The sequence below is a fragment of the Lepidochelys kempii genome, chromosome 7 (genome assembly GCF_965140285.1).
Source record: "Lepidochelys kempii isolate rLepKem1 chromosome 7, rLepKem1.hap1, whole genome shotgun sequence".
Taxonomy (NCBI): domain Eukaryota; kingdom Metazoa; phylum Chordata; order Testudines; family Cheloniidae; genus Lepidochelys; species Lepidochelys kempii.
The window spans coordinates 111,620,435-111,638,291 of record NC_136386.1 but is presented as its reverse complement, the minus strand read 5'-3'; the positions used below and the strand labels follow the sequence as shown (position 1 = coordinate 111,638,291).

Below are 17,857 nucleotides of genomic sequence, written 5' to 3'. Positions count from 1 at the left end.
TTTCCTAGGGGGGTAAAAGATCATTCCATCATGTAGTGAGTAGTTACAGTTTCTGAGAAGACATATACTGTAACCAGATGCAGACTTTTGTTGTTCAGTTGAAGATGTCAAGTCCCCCCGGCCCCAACTGTCCTGTTCCCCAGTGGAAATTCTGATTTGGAGTCTTGGCAATTTCAGCAGCTCCAAAGGTTCTCCCTGCTACCTCATTAATCACTTCCCTGCCATGTACTATCTTACCTGCAGATGTAATTCTTCTTGCAGGAATCTTGTAAATTCAAGCAGTTTGGTTTCTCCTTGTCTTCATACGAACACACAGGAACAATAGTCTGCCGTCTTCTTTCTGTACAGGCTATGTCTCGACAGGAGCAGAAGAGCATCCCATAGCTGTGCTTTGGGGGAACTTTGTCAAAAAATAGACGGAGAGCCTTATGACACTTCCTCTTGTTGCAGATTTCATTAGATGTACTGCTGGTGCAGGGGGTTATATAAGCAGATCTGAACCTCTTGCAGGTATCATTTAGGTTACAGGCTTTTGCTGCATCCAAACAATTGTTCCCCTTTGAAAGTGCTGGCTCCACTGTAAAAAATAAGAAATATATCAGGTTTATATTGCGTTACAATGTTTGTATCTATTTCACGGTTAATGAGACCTTGAGCATATATTTGTCAGCTAAGAAATCTTGGCTGCCAGAAAACGTGTCCACCTCTTATGCTTCTTTGGCTCATAATTCAATGAGAGAGAAAGTGCATGAGCATATGTTAAAATTATAATGGTGGAAAATGAAGGATGACTAAAGTCAGTAGCATTGCACTTTATCTTCCCTGTAAAACAAATACAGTAAAAGCATATTGGGCTAATTAATCCCTGGTGTAACTCCATTAAAATCAATGGAGTTGCAACATGGAAAAACTGTCGACTGTGAAAGAAGACAGTGAAGACACAGGTTACTGTTTAGTCAGTTCTCCAAAAACTCTATAAATACCATTCAATAACCATATCAACAACCATACTTCCCAACCTGTAAAAAGTTTATATGCTCATTCTGCAGAATTTACAGACTACATGCTTACTAATACATTGTTTACAAGGTACACAGTCCACAGAACTTGAAAGGTTAGCATGTGCAGTGAACCACGTATGAGCTCTGTAAGCCCATCCTACACATCTTGTAAACTCCATGCTCACCTCTACAGGACAAGCAAGATAATCTTAAAAGGACCATAGGTGCACCCTGAACCTTACAAACTCTATGGAGGTTACAATCAGCGTTAAAGACACAGGCTAACACAAGGATACAAAACTATGGAAAAGTACAGACTAAAAACTTCATTAAGGTAAGTGTGAAAGTTGTAAGGAATTATGCAAATTTAGTAGAATTTATCTGAATATTAAAATTTTCAAAAACCCAACCATTTGACAAAGAAGAAAATTGGAGTTAGGGGTCGACAAATAATTTTAATTGCCATAAATAGTCAGGACCCACCAAACATTGCAGATCCAAGAAACAGTCATAACTCCCCATTATGCATCATTTCAATTGCAAGCATGAACAGCAAAACAATGTTGCAAGTTCTTAAACTGTAATAGGGTCACTGCATCCAGAGCATGGGTGGCCTGCAGCATCCCTGCCTCAGTTTCAGGGCTCCTCAGTAATTCACAAAGGCTTTCTTGTAGTCAATAGCTTGGACTGGTTTATTACCATATGTAGTTCCAGAATAAAATACTCAAGAGTTCATATATTCATCCTCCCCGGGTCTTACTGCCTGGAGTCTTTCAAGCTACTCCGAGGTAGAGCTGGCCAAAATTCTGGGATATTTATGAATTTGCTTTCATTCCCCTTTGGAAGAGGAGCCTTCCTGCTCCTGAAACCCACAGCAGCCTTCTCCAGGCTGCTGCTGAAATCTCTCCTCTATCAGAGCCTTTTCTACTCCAAATGCATGATTGGGTCACATGACCCTCTTTAGGGGGTAGTTGTGTTAGTCTGTATCCACATAAACAATAAGGAGTCTGGTGGCACCTGAAGAAGTGTTGTTGTTTTTTACCAGTTTATGCCCAAATAAATCTGTTAGTCTTTAAGGTGTCACCAGACTCCTTGTTGTTTTTATGACCCTCTTCATTTCCCCGCACCAGGGGAGGAGCGTTGACTGTGGCACAAGTGGGGCTGAGACTCATCAGCCTTTATAGGGTCAGTCACTCAGTGGCAGTATGATTCAAATAAACAACGCATTATACTACAATCTCCCATACCTACATCTCTGAAGCCTGATCCAACACAAAAGTAGCAAACACTTGATCTATTTCCAGTCCAGCTATATGTTCTCGTCACAGAAGAATAATTTTACATTGCACATTCCAAGCCTTTCTTCATCCCACTTTCCTGTTTAGTAAATAGATTACCATTGTTTGTGTCTTATCCTCCTCATAAAATACAAAACCTGGACAGATACAACATTCCACTATAAACCAGAGGGACCAATCAGGTCTTACATTCAATGTCTGAAGTTTAAACACTAGATCTAGATGAGAGATCGTATAGTCAAAACATAACACAAGATACAGACCACAGAGACCAACTTCAGATCTCCCTTACAGTAGTGTAAATCCAGAACTGCAGTGATTTCATTGGAGTTATTCTGGATTTATACCACTGGACTGGAAATTGGCCTTCAGCATCGCTAGCCTGATTCTGATCTGACTTACACTCACTGGAAACAAAAGAGTGTTGATCTAGTGCAAGTGAGATTAGAATCAGGCCCTATCACTCAAATCATATTACACCAGACCATGTATACTTAGTTCAGAGAGGAAGGGAGGTTTTTTGTTTGATACTGGACTGGATCTTAGGAGATCTGAAGTTGATTCCCAACTTTCTGACAGGCTTACAGTGAGACCTTGGGCAAGTCACCTAAATCTTTTTGTGTCTCACTTTCACATCTGTAAAATGGGGATAACATAGCTCCCTATCTGATGGATATGTGAGGATAAACTAATGTTTTTGAGGTGCTCAGATACTATGGGGATGGAGCCATAAAATTATATAAATAGCAAGAGATTATAGTTTTTTGAAAAGCTAATTCCATATGCAGATGAAGCAAGTTGTGACAGGTCAATAGAATATATAATATTTTAATTAAAAGGACATAATTTTAATTATTCCAAAGTCCTTGGAACAGATACTAAACCAAAATATGCCAATATTGCCATGGAGGAGACAGTAGCCAGCACCACAGAGTTCAGGTTGCATGTCTAACTATAAGAACGATTTTCATCACTTTCAAATGTTTGGTTTTTGGATAATCTTAACATTATAATAATGTTAAAATATTGTACTACATTAGCATATAATTATAACCTTTACTCTAAACTCAAAGTTTTTTTCTCTGTGATACTGCATATAGAATTATATGCTAAATCCAAGTATAATTACCACATTATCTGTAGGGCATATAATTATGCAATATATGCATAGTACATACTAATTACGACGTGATTACAGAGTAATTACATGCTTATTTGTGCCTGGAAGGCAAATGTTATATCAAACTGTTTAAATTAGGATGTCTTAGGATAATCAGTTGGTATGAATTTGTGGATGAGTTCGGAACTGATACATGCCAACACAAACATATAATTCACTATAGTCTAAAGAATTATTTAAAAATAAGCAAGATACAATAGAGCAGTATGTTCACATCTTTGTTTACAATCATGTATATGATTTTATTAAGGGTCCAAATATGGTAAATGCTACTATGAAATTAAAAAGTGCTTTAAAGATTAGGACCTCGGGGGACAAAAAAAAATCAAAAGTGACATTTTTAATGATTTTCTTAACGTACATAAGCCAAATGCAGTGATAATAAAACGGTGGTGAAAGTTATGCTGAGTGAAAGTCGCACTTGGCAGAAATTGTTCAGAAAGCTACTGTGATATTTACACTCACTCATATGCATTATACATTTTATATCCAACATGTAACTTACGCTACTCTGTGTCACCTCTCAATATAGCACAGAGATTACTTTTTTACTTTAAGGCTGCAACAGTCTGAATTTTGCCAATTGCCTTTTGCCCTTTCTATTTTGCTACTTGTGAACCCAGCTAGAGTATATTTATCACAATATTGTACGTAGTCAACTTTTTTGAAATGAATACTTACACTAGAGTCATACACTGGTATGCAATCAGAATCAGTGTTTGCATTGAATATGAACATATAAATCAAACATGCTCATGAATGCCAGATTTTCCTGATCCTTTAAATCATGTACGTTTAATTTAAAATTTACAAACTGAGCCTACTTATGTGTTATTTTACATTGTGAAAGTATCATGTAATTATTCTTAACTCCTTTGGTAGGTACAAACAGTTAGCACAGTACTTACTGTAAAAGTTCTTGCAGTTTATTTGCATGGTAGTAACATTTAAGGCCACAATTTCAGCTAGTCTCTGTTTTATGAAATGCAAATTATGAAGACAAGCAGTAATCTGACTCTTGTCGGATATTAACTATGTAATACATTTTAGGTTTAAAAGACAAATAGTTTACATCTTACTTTCTTTATCATTATTACAGGTATCACAGACTCAGGCCAGAAAATCCTTCCCTTTTCCCTATGTTGTCCGTCTTTCATCCTTCTTGCATCTAGTTTTCAGTCTGTGTATAGTGAAGCTTTGTGGCTGTCCAGGAAGGTGTTGACTCTAGAATGCCCATTAACTCAGTGATGTGCTTGAAGAGGAGCTCCGTAGATCCTGGGAGCCCCTTATTAAAATTTTTGCCACCAAACTCAAAGGACATTTGAGATCATTTCCCTGCCTTTGATAGATGTGTTTTGCAAAAAAACAGATAATCTAAGTATCAAAATTAATTTTAGAATAAACAAAACTTAGATTTTAATTTTCTTACAGTACATAAACAGCAATTTACAGTGGTTGCCATTAAAATTACAATTGCTCTTTGCAAGTAATTAGCATTATGAGGCTATTCAGTGTACTTAGCACAGGGAATACTGCGATCTTTGCGGTAAATGTTAATTAGGTGAAAGGGAACATTGTGAAATGTTATTGGTGACTACCTTGGGCTTGTTCCTGCATAGAAGAGTGGCACAGCTCTGCATGTAGAAGCCAAAGGTTGAAACTGTCCAACAGGATAAGTAAAGGAGCAGAATCTGATCCTGCATTAATTAAGGTGCTGCTACCGCAGCACCAATTTACTCATATTTTGTAGAAGGAATAAGGACGGAGAAGGGGGTGTGAAGGGACACTTGTCAGTGGCATGCAAGGGTGGCAAATAAACCATCATCTCTTCAGACATAATGTACTGCCAATCCCAAGTGCGCAGAAATAATGGGTCAAGTCTCCAAAAATCACGAGACTGGCTTTAAAAATCATGGGATGTTAGAATTTTGGGATTCTATTTGTCTTCTCGTTTCTCAGCCTTTAGATACACATGCAGGTCACATTTTCATGCTTTTTCTGCAACCCTGAGGGCTAGAAACTTACCTTAAAAAATAAAGCTGAGATTCTCACACAATCACTGGTCTCTTGGAGCCGGGCTTTAAGAAAAGCACCAAATGTCACCAGACTCATGTTAAAACTGTAGGAGTTGGCAACACCGGATATGCCCATGGTCTACATAATGCCCCCTTTGTTTTAGCCTGCAATCTGGAGGGTAAGGAAGCAGAGGAAACAAGGGTCTGAAGACTTATCACTGCACAATGAAGTTGAATATAGTTTTTAACTCTGTTTCATGTGCTTGGCCCAGAATAATGAACAAGGCATGAATTTACAATAGCTTTGTAGCCCTGTAAATTTGTAAAAGATGTAGCTAGTAGAAAAAAGGGATTATACGATGGTAAGCAATATGTGATAGCTTGCATCTGTGGCTAGAATGTAACGCAACACATGAACAGCTCATGCTCTAGAATGGGGCTTGGCTACAAAACCTAATGAGCCAATCACAGAGTGCAGGACATGATGTGGAGTCGAAGGCACATGCGGCAGTTTGTTTTACAATGTGTATATAAGCTGATTAATGATTTTGTACTTTGGATTTGTACCCTGTACCCATCCCCTACACTTGAACCTGATAAACTCAAGAGTAGTTTGACTGTATGTCAAAGAATCTCAGCAACAAATCCAACGTGGAACTGATTTATTGGATTACAGAAAACTGGATAAAGTGTTCTCCCAGAACCGGATGAAGTATTCTGGATATGCCAAGTGGAAAAGGTCTGGGGAGGAATCCCAACATAGCTAATACTTAAAAGTTACCTGTGCTCATTTAGGTCTTGACTGTACTCCAATTAAAGTCAATGCAAAAATTCCCACTGTCCTGAAAGATTCGGGACAAGTCCATAAAGCCTTTGTTCATATTTCCATTGGAGCACGATCACCTTTTAGTCCCTGCTATGAACAGAATGAAGGCTTATATGGAAACATAATTCTCTTTGCACTATTGAAGAATACAGGTTTTGAACCAAATTTTGACTTTAGTCACACCAGAGTAAAGCTTGGTTAAATCCATTAGATTCACTAGAAATTAGTCTGGATTTACAACCGTGTAACTGAAAGAAGAATTTGGCCCATTATTCCTAGTTTTACCTCTTTCCCCCAAGGTGTCTTATACAGAGAGGGAGAGATACAGTGATAAAGGGCAGCTCTACACTTAAAACGCTGCATCGGTATAGCTGCAGCGCTTTAATGAAGACACTCTACGCTGATGAGAGAGAGCTCTCCCATCAGCGTACTTAAGCCACCTCTGCGAAAAGTGGTACCTATGTCAGTGAGAGAAGCTCTCCTGCCAACATAAAGCTGTCTACACTGGCATTTAGGTCAGTATAACTATATTGCTCAGGGTGTGGATTTTTTGCACCCCCAGCAACATAGTAACCCCAAAGTAATTCTGTAGTGTAGACCTGCCCAGAGTTAGAAGCTGCTAAACAAAGAAACTTGTAGAAGCTGCTAACTGATCCAGTCATGGTTTCTCACGTATCGCACCAATGATTTCAACCCTAACCTAGAGGGATTTAGGATGTGAAGTTCCTCCTAATGTGTAACACAACACTAGCATCTGGAATGAATTATGCATCAGAAGGCCCTTATACAAAATAAATCCCTCTGGAGAAGAGATCTCCGGTCATTCCATATACAATTCATGCACTGTACTGAATCAGGGGCTGGTTTTGTGGTGTGGAATGCTCAGACCCAAGGCTTCAGCTGAGCTCTTCTAATTAATTTCCCCTGGACTATTCAAAGTGACCCGATGTTACTGCATATGCTGCCCAGCTATTCCATTCAATATATTATTTGATTTAGTCAGATACTAAGTGGACAGAATTAAGACTGAAATTGTGCATGCAGTTATACAGAATAAAATGTGAAAATATTACAATGTACATCGTCTGCATAATAAGAGATTTACTGCACACAAAGGTCACAAGACACAGTGCGAGACCATTTACCAAAGTCTTGCCAATTTACAGGGTAACTTTCAACATTTCTTTTTATTACTGCAGAATTGAATTCACAACTTGTTTCCTCTTTTCCTCAGCCTTGATTAATTACCATGTTAACATAACTACTGTTCTCCCTCTTATAATGGGCTCGCTCTAAAGTGCTGCCCCAGCAAAATAAAACAAGAAAAAGCTTCCAGCTCTTTGCTCTAGTATTGCAATCCTTTTTGATCTCACTATTTTTCAAATTTATGTTCCAATCCAATAAAGCATGCATGAATATAATAGCAAATCAGATAATACAAGGTTGTGACCCTTGTAAATGATCCTTCAAGCTTCTTTTTCCTTTTCCCAGTGATGTGGTACCTTTAAATGTGCTTGTTGACACATGAGAATTCACTTTGTTGATCATACACACTGTTTCAGAAAGATTATATTACATAATGTGAATTTTCTACTGCCCCTTTTTCTCCCATACCTACAACCCCATTAAGCATTAAGCTGTAAGCAAACCTCCGCTGGGGCAAAATTGGAAGACTAGAAATATTGAAGAGCCAAATCCTGACATCCTTTTTCAATCAAAGCTCCCATTCTCTTCAGTGGGAATTTTGTTGCTGTAACACTTGAGTAGGCTCTTCTAAATATGGGGCTAAATCCTTGCTAATTCTTTAAAAAATGAACCCTAATCAAAAATGGTTCCAAGATCAGCTATGAACCATACCTATCCTTTCCTGTTACAGGTATGCTTTAAAAAAAAAACACAGACCATATTACACCACTGAAAATTTATATCTATCATCAACGGTTTCCAAGTCACATGATGTGAAGTAATTAATAGTTCTCTCTCAGCAAATGCAATCATTATATTTTTAATTAACCTTTTCAACCTTCTGCACCTTTTACTTTTGTTATACACTAAATCTTTGCAGTTTTTCAGTTACGTTTGATTAGATTTTAAACAATCACATGAAAAATAAACTTTAGATTTAGTCAAGCAGTCCTTATGGTTACAAATAAGAAGGTATTGTAAACGTTGATGTAATGAGGATTGTTATAAATCAGATACAGGGCAGACACTCTGAACTTTGTGGCTATGTTCCCACCTAATTTTTGTTTTGGCAGCTTACTGTTATTTAATGGCTTTGGCTAACAGGAAACTGGCTTTTGAAAATTCTCTCTCAACCTAATTCTAATTACTCTGTATAAATCATACAATGATCAATTATAAAAATCTGAGGTTCATACATTATTTAAACTTAGCATTTGAATTCTCACGGCAGGAGTACAGGAAATACCTAAGCCCTTCTCTTTGCACACTAACAACCGCTTTATATCTGTAGTGGTGCCCATTACTGTAAAGTAGGGGCCAGACCTGCTCTCAGTGTAAATCTGGAATAACTCCATGGACTTCAATTGAGACCAGAATTTGGCCCCAGATATTTTTTTCTAGACAAGCTAGCTTAATGTTCACTATATATGAACATCAGGGATCAAATTCTTCTCTCACTTACAGTTGTGTAAATCCACAGAACTCCACTGAGCTCAACTGAGTTTCACCAGATTTACACCAGTGAAACAGAGTATGTTCTTATTTTATTAAGATGGCATAACTATATTATATGTACAAATGTTTATAATTGAAAGGATTATTTTGTAAATTATTTTCTCATGCGATCTTTCAAATGCTAAGAAACATACTTAGTAGTGGATATGAAAAATTAAAATATGTTTTATTTAACATAAGACTGATTCCAAGATAACTAAGGTCAAATTTGTTTGGAAAAATTAGTCTGATATGAGTGGAGCAGATACTAAAAGGAAATGATCTTTCACAAAGACAAGCAAAATATCCAAACATTTTTCAGTAATGCCATAAAACTATAATTCGATTTCAATTTAGTAATAGACATCTTAAGACAGTACATTATAATAATCTAATTATGTCTTATGTGACTATGCCAGATACTATCCTATTGTTCTTTGACTTTTTGTATTTAGACAACCATATTTGCTATAAAATGTAACTACAGGGCCAGCTCTGAGCTGTATTATTTTGAAATTTCCAGACAAATATTTTAATGCTACAATGACATTCCAAAGACGGCTTGTTGGCAAAACTGACATTTCATTATACAACAAAGCTGTTAACGTGTATCAAGAGCTGTGTGAAAAGTTTCACATGGAAGGTGAATGCCTAAAAACGTTGGGCAAATATAAATAAATTAAAACAGCTTTACTAATTTTCACACAAAAGGAAAAAACTATATTCAGCAGCAAAACTGTCTTTCCTATAGTGGAAGCAGAGTGTGCATATCAAAATGGAGAGAGAAGCTGAAGTCCAAAGGATGAATTCTACCTGCAGCAGCAGGCAAGGTCGAGAAGTCCTCCAATTTATACAATGAATGGAGAACACAAGCTAAACCTTTCAAAACCAGGACCCCAACCACATGTTCCTAAGTCCATATTTGGTTACCAAAGTAGGTGGCTTGATTTTCAAAAATGCTGAGCATTCAGCAGTTCCCACTGACTTCAGGAATTAGATGGTTTTGAAAAGAAATTATTAAAGAGATTCATCTTATGCCCCAATGCCAGCTTCTTAGAGATCCCCTGACCTGCTTACTTCATGCTCCAGTAAAGGATTTACATTTTAAACAGAATGATAACTTTTTTATTGTTACCAGCAAGACTTTGTATTGCACTTGATCAAAAAATGTGACTTCTCCTCCTATGGAATTGTACTGTAGTACAAGATGGACTGTCTTTGTAATGGAAAAGCTTTCACATCAAGTATGTACACAAGAAAAGAGCCAAAAAGAGGATAGTTATTCAGAATTTTGGTCATTTTAGCATTCTCAGGGAAGGAGGGCTCCCCAGCTAGCAACTCAGAATCTTTAGCTAGATTATTTGACAATTATCCTGAATAAATAATAGTAAGTAATGGCTGATGTAGTATGTTAGCATTTTATTGTAACTTTGCCTTAATAAAAATATTTATAAATGATAAAATAAAATAAAATGGAAGAGGTAAAAAGTTCCCAAGTTACTTCATAAGTTCCTTTAAAGTTCCAGGATGGGATTTTCAAAAGTTCCCAATGGAATTTAGGCTCCTAACTCAGTTAGGTGCTTTTGAAAATCCCTCCCTATGAGCCTAACTTTGGGTCCTATTTTTTAATATCTCAGCTTTAAGTGTTAGAATGCAAGTACCTCAACTACACACTAGCTGACCTATTCAGGGAAAGGTTGCCTGATAATGAAGCAGGGTGGGTAGAAACAGAACCTGATATGTGGGACGAAGTGCTGCTTGGGAGCAGAGAAGGGAGCAGTAGAGGTCCAGGAACCTACCACAATTATTGTGGGGGAATTTCTTCCCCCCAGCTCATCTGATGACTGTGCTGAAGCAAGGAGGAAATGAGTATGAGAGGTGATCAGAGGAGGGTCCCTTACTGACTGAGAGTTCCAGATGTATGCAGTGTAGTTTGAGCTGAATCGGTTCCAGGATGTTAGAGACACAAGGTGGGTGAGGTAATATCTTTTACTGGACAACTTCTGTTAGTGAGAGATACAAGCTTTTGAGCCACACAGAGCTCTTCTTCAGGTCTGGGAACGTACTCTGAGCATCACAGCTAACTACAAATTGGAACAGATTGTTTAGAATAAGTAGTTGTGTTCTAAGGGACCATTCAAGGGAGAGTGGCTTGTCTCAGCTCTCTGAGAGCTCTAGACTCATACAAAGCTGTTGGCTGGGACACAGTCTATAAGACATATGAGCTAGACAGTCAGTTTCTCCCTAGCTGCCTGCCAGTCAATTGTGGATTAACCACCCAGTCCCCTATTCAGTGTGGCATGGAGTATAATCAGCACTTCCCTAGGGTGCTGAAGGGAGTGGACTCACAGGGCCAGATCCCTGGATCTGATCAAACTGCATTCAGTGGAGGACCTGGGATGGAGGTGGAGAGATGGTTCAAAGTCTCTTTTGCATTCTTCTAAATCAGGGTCTTAACTTTGTGGTGTGATGGAAGTGTTGAATTGGCATTCAGGCTAGGGACTGCTCTAAGTTATGCCAGCTAAAATGAGCCTCTTGGGCACCTGCTCATCCAGCCAGGGGTGACCAGAGCACAGCCATCTCCAGCCAAGTCATAATGCCTGAGTCATAATGCCTCAAACACCTGGAAAAGAGACCACATACTGTTCCTGACAATCACAAAAGGGATGCAGCCAAGGGCCATGATCTGGCCCACAATCTCCACAAGGGAAGGAAAGGGCTGTTATGCAGTTGCTTCCAAGCGAGAGGAACAAGAAGCTGCCTGTGCAGGTCTGGAGTCAGGCAAAATCATGGAACTTCCCTGGGCTCTTCAGCTGTGCGGGACTCTTTAGTCTGAATAAAGCCCCAAGAGATCAGCAGCATTTAGAGTCATCATTTAGACACAAGGGAAGAAAGTAAAGGGTGAAGGGAGAGGGCTTGGTTCGGGCATGGAGGAAACTGAAAAAAAATACTATAAATGGCAAAACTGGCATTTCTGTTTGATCATTCTCATTTATTCTTTTGTTCTGAATTAGGCTCGGGATTACACCCACTAGCTTAGTTGTATATGTTATCCTAGTGCAGACAGGCAAAACTCAATAAGCCTTGATTTTCACCAGGGAACATTACCCCAGTTTGAAATTGTGGAAAACTGCCACCAGTCCAATGGCGGTTTATAGTAGCTTTCCATGTCCACATTAGGGGTTTGCATCAGTTCACCTATGCCATTGCTCATTGCTGAGGTCTCTAACTGGGGCAAATACTCAAAGTAGGAACGTCTTTAAAAGGAACGCTGTCATACTTACTTTGTGCTATTATTCATTTTGGAAGAAAAAAAATCAGAGGAGGGAGGCTTGGGGAAATGAGTAAGAATCAAACCTGACAATAACAGCCAAAGTGATGAAAAAAGACATGAAAAATATTAAACATGGAGGAAGAAAAAAATCCCCTTTCCATCACTACCCACAGGAAAGCCCTACCTTCCCTAAAATTCTTCTTCAGTTTGTCAGCTAGAGGAACATGCAGCAGTAGTCGTGACAAAAGGAATATCAGTAAAGGGCAGAAGAGAGTCTAAAATCGCAGTTCTAGCAGCACTAGCAGGGACAGGAGCAGATGCTGTCATCATGACAGCAGCAGCAGAGGCGGGGCTAAGACCGCAATCATGGCAGCAGTGAGAGCAATAGAGTCATAGAACAGCAATGGCAGCAAATGCCATAGCAGCTATAGAGACTCTGCATTATCCCCCCTTTTCCTATTGCTAATCGTGGCAATTATCTGTCCTATTTACTGAACAATCAGATTTGCATTCCATTAATCTACCACCAGCTGTTGTTCTTTTCCCTGCTAATTTGTCCAATGCAATCCTATTGAATATAAATAAATGCAGTGTAATGTATTGTAAGTTATCCACTGAGGTCAATGATATTGGTTACTTTTGTCTATTCATAGATTTCTCACTGATAAGCTTCAGTGAGCTAGAGTATGCTTTAGTTACTTTGTATTGGGACCTTAAAAGTCGGTGGTCAAGCAGAGAAGGTGCACTGATGCAGGTGTATTTAGTGGAAGACAGGGAAAGAAGAGACTTTCGAATATAGTAAATTACTTGAATTACATTGTGCAAATGACTTAGTGTTGAAATAACAATGGCCACTGCTCTATTGTGCACACGCTGAAGATAGAATAGTATAGAAAAAAAATATAATTGAAGGGGAGGGAGGGATATATGATACACATTACCCATCTGTATATATTTTTCTTGTTTTTCATTAACCTGCAGTTGCTAAGCTAGTTTCAAATCAATTAAACCATGTGCTTGCCTATCTCTCTGCTCTAGCCTTGTTTCACTCCTCTCTTTGCTCCACAAAACATGCATTACCTCCTGCCCCCTTTGTAGCCTTCTCCAACTCTCAGCTCTGGGCCCTCTTCCCTGCAGCACATGATCCCCAAAGGCTGCTCTCCGTGACCCCGAACTGGTATGCCATTACCCCCTCTCAAAGTTTCTCCTTAAAACATACTTCTCCTAGATATATAAAACATCGCCCTTCCCTCAGAGAATAGTTAACAAAACAGGTGATAGAAACAAACAATCAGGGAACTGACGTGCTAATTTCACTGCTCAGTAGCTGACTTGGTGTTGTATCCCATCTTCATGCCTCAGCTGTATGCGTCTATTTAAGGCCTGATCTAAAGTCTATTGCAGACAATACTTTTACTCCCATTGACTTCAGTGGACTTTGGATCAGGGCCTTTGGCCCTAATTCTGCATGTGCTTAACTCCCATTGAAATCAACTTAAGCATGTGCTTAAGTGCTATCCTGAATCGGACCTTACATTCAACTCTCCTGACCAGAGTCCTTGTCTTCAAGGAACAAGAGTAAAGGACCATCAGTGGTTTATACATAAAAAGAGTCATAAAAAAATAATGGGACATGTTAGGCAACGTTAATATAATAATAAACTGAAGTTAATTACTTTAGTTTACAGGCACTAAATTAAAATAAATATCCTCTTAATTGGTGATGAGTAAAACAACAGGTAAAATAACTATAATTTACATTTCTATATCCTATTTCACACACCACAGAAATACAGCCACTTTCGGAATGGAGAATTGCAACTTCTCAGCACCAGCAACACTGGCCAAGAGATTTTAGGAGGGGAAGTGAGCAATTCTCCAATCTAAACTACGGGAAGAATTTAGTTACCACATTATTATTATTCAATTTGGAATTTTTTTCAGGACAGTGAGCCTACATGCCCATTCAGATGAAAAGCACTACTGAGGCTCTAATAATCACAGGTTGCCTGGACTTTAATTATTATGCCTCATCTGAGTGATACCACCACCAACATAGTGCCCATCAAACTGGGGTATTGAGGTTCAGTGCTGATTTAGAGGGACTATTGCAAAACTGGTGAATCACCAGAACACTTTCTTGAAACAACAAGGCTTTCTCTGGAAGTCCGTTAAAATATTGACCATGCTCAGTTTATGGGAACTCAGCTGAGCTGATGATATCTACTGCATTCTACTGAGATCCCAGCTGGATGTATGCTGTTGCTATAAGATTATTAGCAACTTAGGTATGTTTTCCTACTAGTAGAATGTCTAATGACAATAAACATTCACTATTATAATGTTTTACAAATAGATTATGTCATAGTATTCACATATTCCCCTTGCAAAAGAAATTAAAGTCTGTTCTATCTGTACCTTTCTAAATGCTAGGCTTCAGTAATGAGAACTTCATTCTATACATATAAACTTCATATATTTAGTAAAAAAAAAAAACAAAAAAAAAAACAGCTGCCAATTTAAAGGCTTGGGACCCAAATTAAACCTTGAATTTTAAAATTAGTGTTAGTACTAGAGGTGTAAAAAGTGCACCATATCAGTAAAATGAAAAAAAATCTTAACTGTCCAAATCCATTCTATACCATGGCACAGTATGTGTATTTCCACCATTAATAACACCAGCTGCTGTTCTACAAGGTCTTGGTAAACCAAAGATGCTTTCCACACATTCTTTAAGTGAAAATCCAATAAAATAGTATGGTTTCACCTGCATTTCAACAGCATGAGGAAAAAGTGAGATTAAGAATGCCATTAAAAGCAACAAAGACTTTAAACAACATGAATCATGATAATCTATTAAAGCAAACTACTGTAGAGAGGAGAGGTTTCCACTGTAGGTTAGTGTGTCAGTAAATACATAAAATATAGAAGTCCCACATAATTGACATCTGAAGAACAAAGTTATCCATCAATGTCTTGGCAGAGATTGATCAAACAGAACGCTACTGCTGAACACCTGATAGTATGATGGCAATAATATAGCCATAAAACCTCTACGTCTATAATTGACTGGTTCCACTTCAAGCTACCATGTCTGAAACAGTGACTAATGTCCACCTACAGATTTCACTGGCATTGAATGACAATGTGTTACACCCCACACTATTTTCAGCAGATTGCTTATGTTGGATCATGGCCAAGTGACAGGAGCCACGGGGAAAAAAGCCCACTCAAGTATAGACATTCACAGGACGACTGGTATGGCAGTCTCAAATACACCATTTATCCTTTTGAACAAAATTTAAGATGTCTCATCTGGCTGTAAATTAAAACAAAAATACTCTGTTTCACACAGCACATACTTATCCTAAACAGAAACACTGCATTGTAAAAGGACTGTGAGCCCCAGAACATAAGAGTAACAAAATAAAAACTTACCTTATTGAATCGGGCTCCACAACAATAAACACTTCTTAAATAACAAAAACGATATAGCATTTTTGGGAAGAGAAAAACAACAAAGAGAAAAAAAACAATGCCAACAGGCATTGGAACCCTGACAGCAGGATTGTCTGGCTATGTAGACTCCCTCCTCAGGCCCTACGCTACCAGCACTCCCAGCTACCTTCGAGACACCACTGACTTCCTGAGGAAACTTCAATCCATCGGTGATCTTCCTGATAACACCATCCTGGCCACTATGGATGTAGAAGCCCTCTACACCAACATTCCACACAAAGATGGACTACAAGCCGTCAAGAACACTATCCCCGATAATGTCACGGCTAACCTGGTAGCTGAACTTTGTGACTTTGTCCTTACCCATAACTACTTCACATTTGGGGACAATGTATACCTTCAGATCAGAGGCACTGCTATGGGTACCCGCATGGCCCCACAGTATGCCAACATTTTTATGGCTGATTTAGAACAACGCTTCCTCAGCTCTCGTCCCCTAAAGCCCCTACTCTACTTGCGCTATATTGATGACATCTTCATCATCTGGACCCATGGAAAAGAAGCCCTTGAGGAATTCCACCATGATTTCAACAATTTCCATCCCACCACCAACCTCAGCCTGGTCCAGTCCACACAAGAGATCCACTTCCTGGACACTACAGTGCTAATAAACAATGGTCACATAAACACCACCCTATACCGGAAACCTACTGACCGCTATTCCTACCTGCATGCCTCCAGCTTTCACCCTGACCACACCACACGATCCATCGTCTACAGCCAAGCTCTGCGATACAACCGCATTTGCTCCAACCCCTCAGACAGAGACAAACACCTACAAGATCTCTGTCAAGCTTTCTTACAACTACAATACCCACCTGCAGAAGTAAAGAAACAGATTGATAGAGCCAGAAGAGTTCCCAGAAGTTACCTACTACAGGACAGGCCTAACAAAGAAAATAACAGAACGCCACTAGCCATCACCTTCAGCCCCCAACTAAAACCCCTCCAACGCATTATTAAGGATCTACAACCTATCCTAAAGGATGACCCAACACTCTCACAAATCTTGGGAGACAGGCCAGTCCTTGCCTACAGACAGCCCCGCAACCTGAAGCAAATACTCACCAACAACCACATACCACACAACAGAACCACTAACCCAGGAACTTATCCTTGCAACAAAGCCCGTTGCCAATTGTGCCCACATATCTATTCAGGGGACACCATCACAGGGCCTAATAACATCAGCCACACTATCAGAGGCTCGTTCACCTGCACATCCGCCAATGTGATATGTGCCAGCAATGCCCCTCTGCCATATACATTGGTCAAACTGGACAGTCTCTACGTAAAAGAATAAATGGACACAAATCAGATGTCAAGAATTATAACATTCATAAACCAGTCGGAGAACACTTCAATCTCTCTGGTCATGCAATCACAGACATGAAGGTCGCTATCTTAAAACAAAAAAACTTCAAATCCAGACTCCAGCGAGAAACTGCTGAATTGGAATTCATTTGCAAATTGGATACTATTAATTTAGGCTTAAATAGAGACTGGGAGTGGCTAAGTCATTATGCAAGGTAGCCTGTTTCCTCTTGTTTTTTCCTACCCCCCCCCAGATGTTCTGGTTTAACTTGGATTTAAACTTGAAGAGTGGTCAGTTTGGATGAGCTATTACCAGCAGGAGAGTGAGTTTGTGTGTGTATGGGGGTGGGGGGGATGTGAGAAAACCTGGATTTGTGCAGGAAATAGCCCAACTTGATTGTCATGCACATTGTGTAAAGAGTTGTCACTTTGGATGGGCTATCACCAGCAGGAGAGTGAATTTGTGTGGGGGGGTGGAGGGTGAGAAAACCTGGATTTGTGCTGGAAATGGCCCACCTGATGATCACTTTAGATAAGCTATTACCAGCAGGACAGTGGGGTGGGAGGAGGTATTGTTTCATATTCTCTGTGTATATATAAAGCCTGCTGCAGTTTCCACGATATGCATCTGAGGAAGTGAGCTGTAGCTCACGAAAGCTTATGCTCTAATAAATTGGTTAGTCTCTAAGGTGCCACAAGTACTCCTTTTCTTTTTTCAGGTGGGGTGGGCTATTGCCAGCAGGAGAGCGGT

At 39.2% G+C, this 17,857-nt stretch overlaps 1 protein-coding gene across 2 annotated transcripts in view; it reads right to left on the bottom strand.

Moving 5' to 3' along the window:
- GFRA1 (GDNF family receptor alpha 1) overlaps positions 1-17,857 on the bottom strand; it is a 204,632-nt gene that overhangs the window by 79,649 nt on the left and 107,126 nt on the right. For both annotated transcript variants that reach the window (XM_073354262.1, XM_073354261.1), the window contains exon 4: positions 238-577. In XM_073354262.1, coding sequence (XP_073210363.1) covers positions 238-577 — 340 coding nt within the window. The remainder of the gene's footprint in view (positions 1-237; positions 578-17,857) is intronic.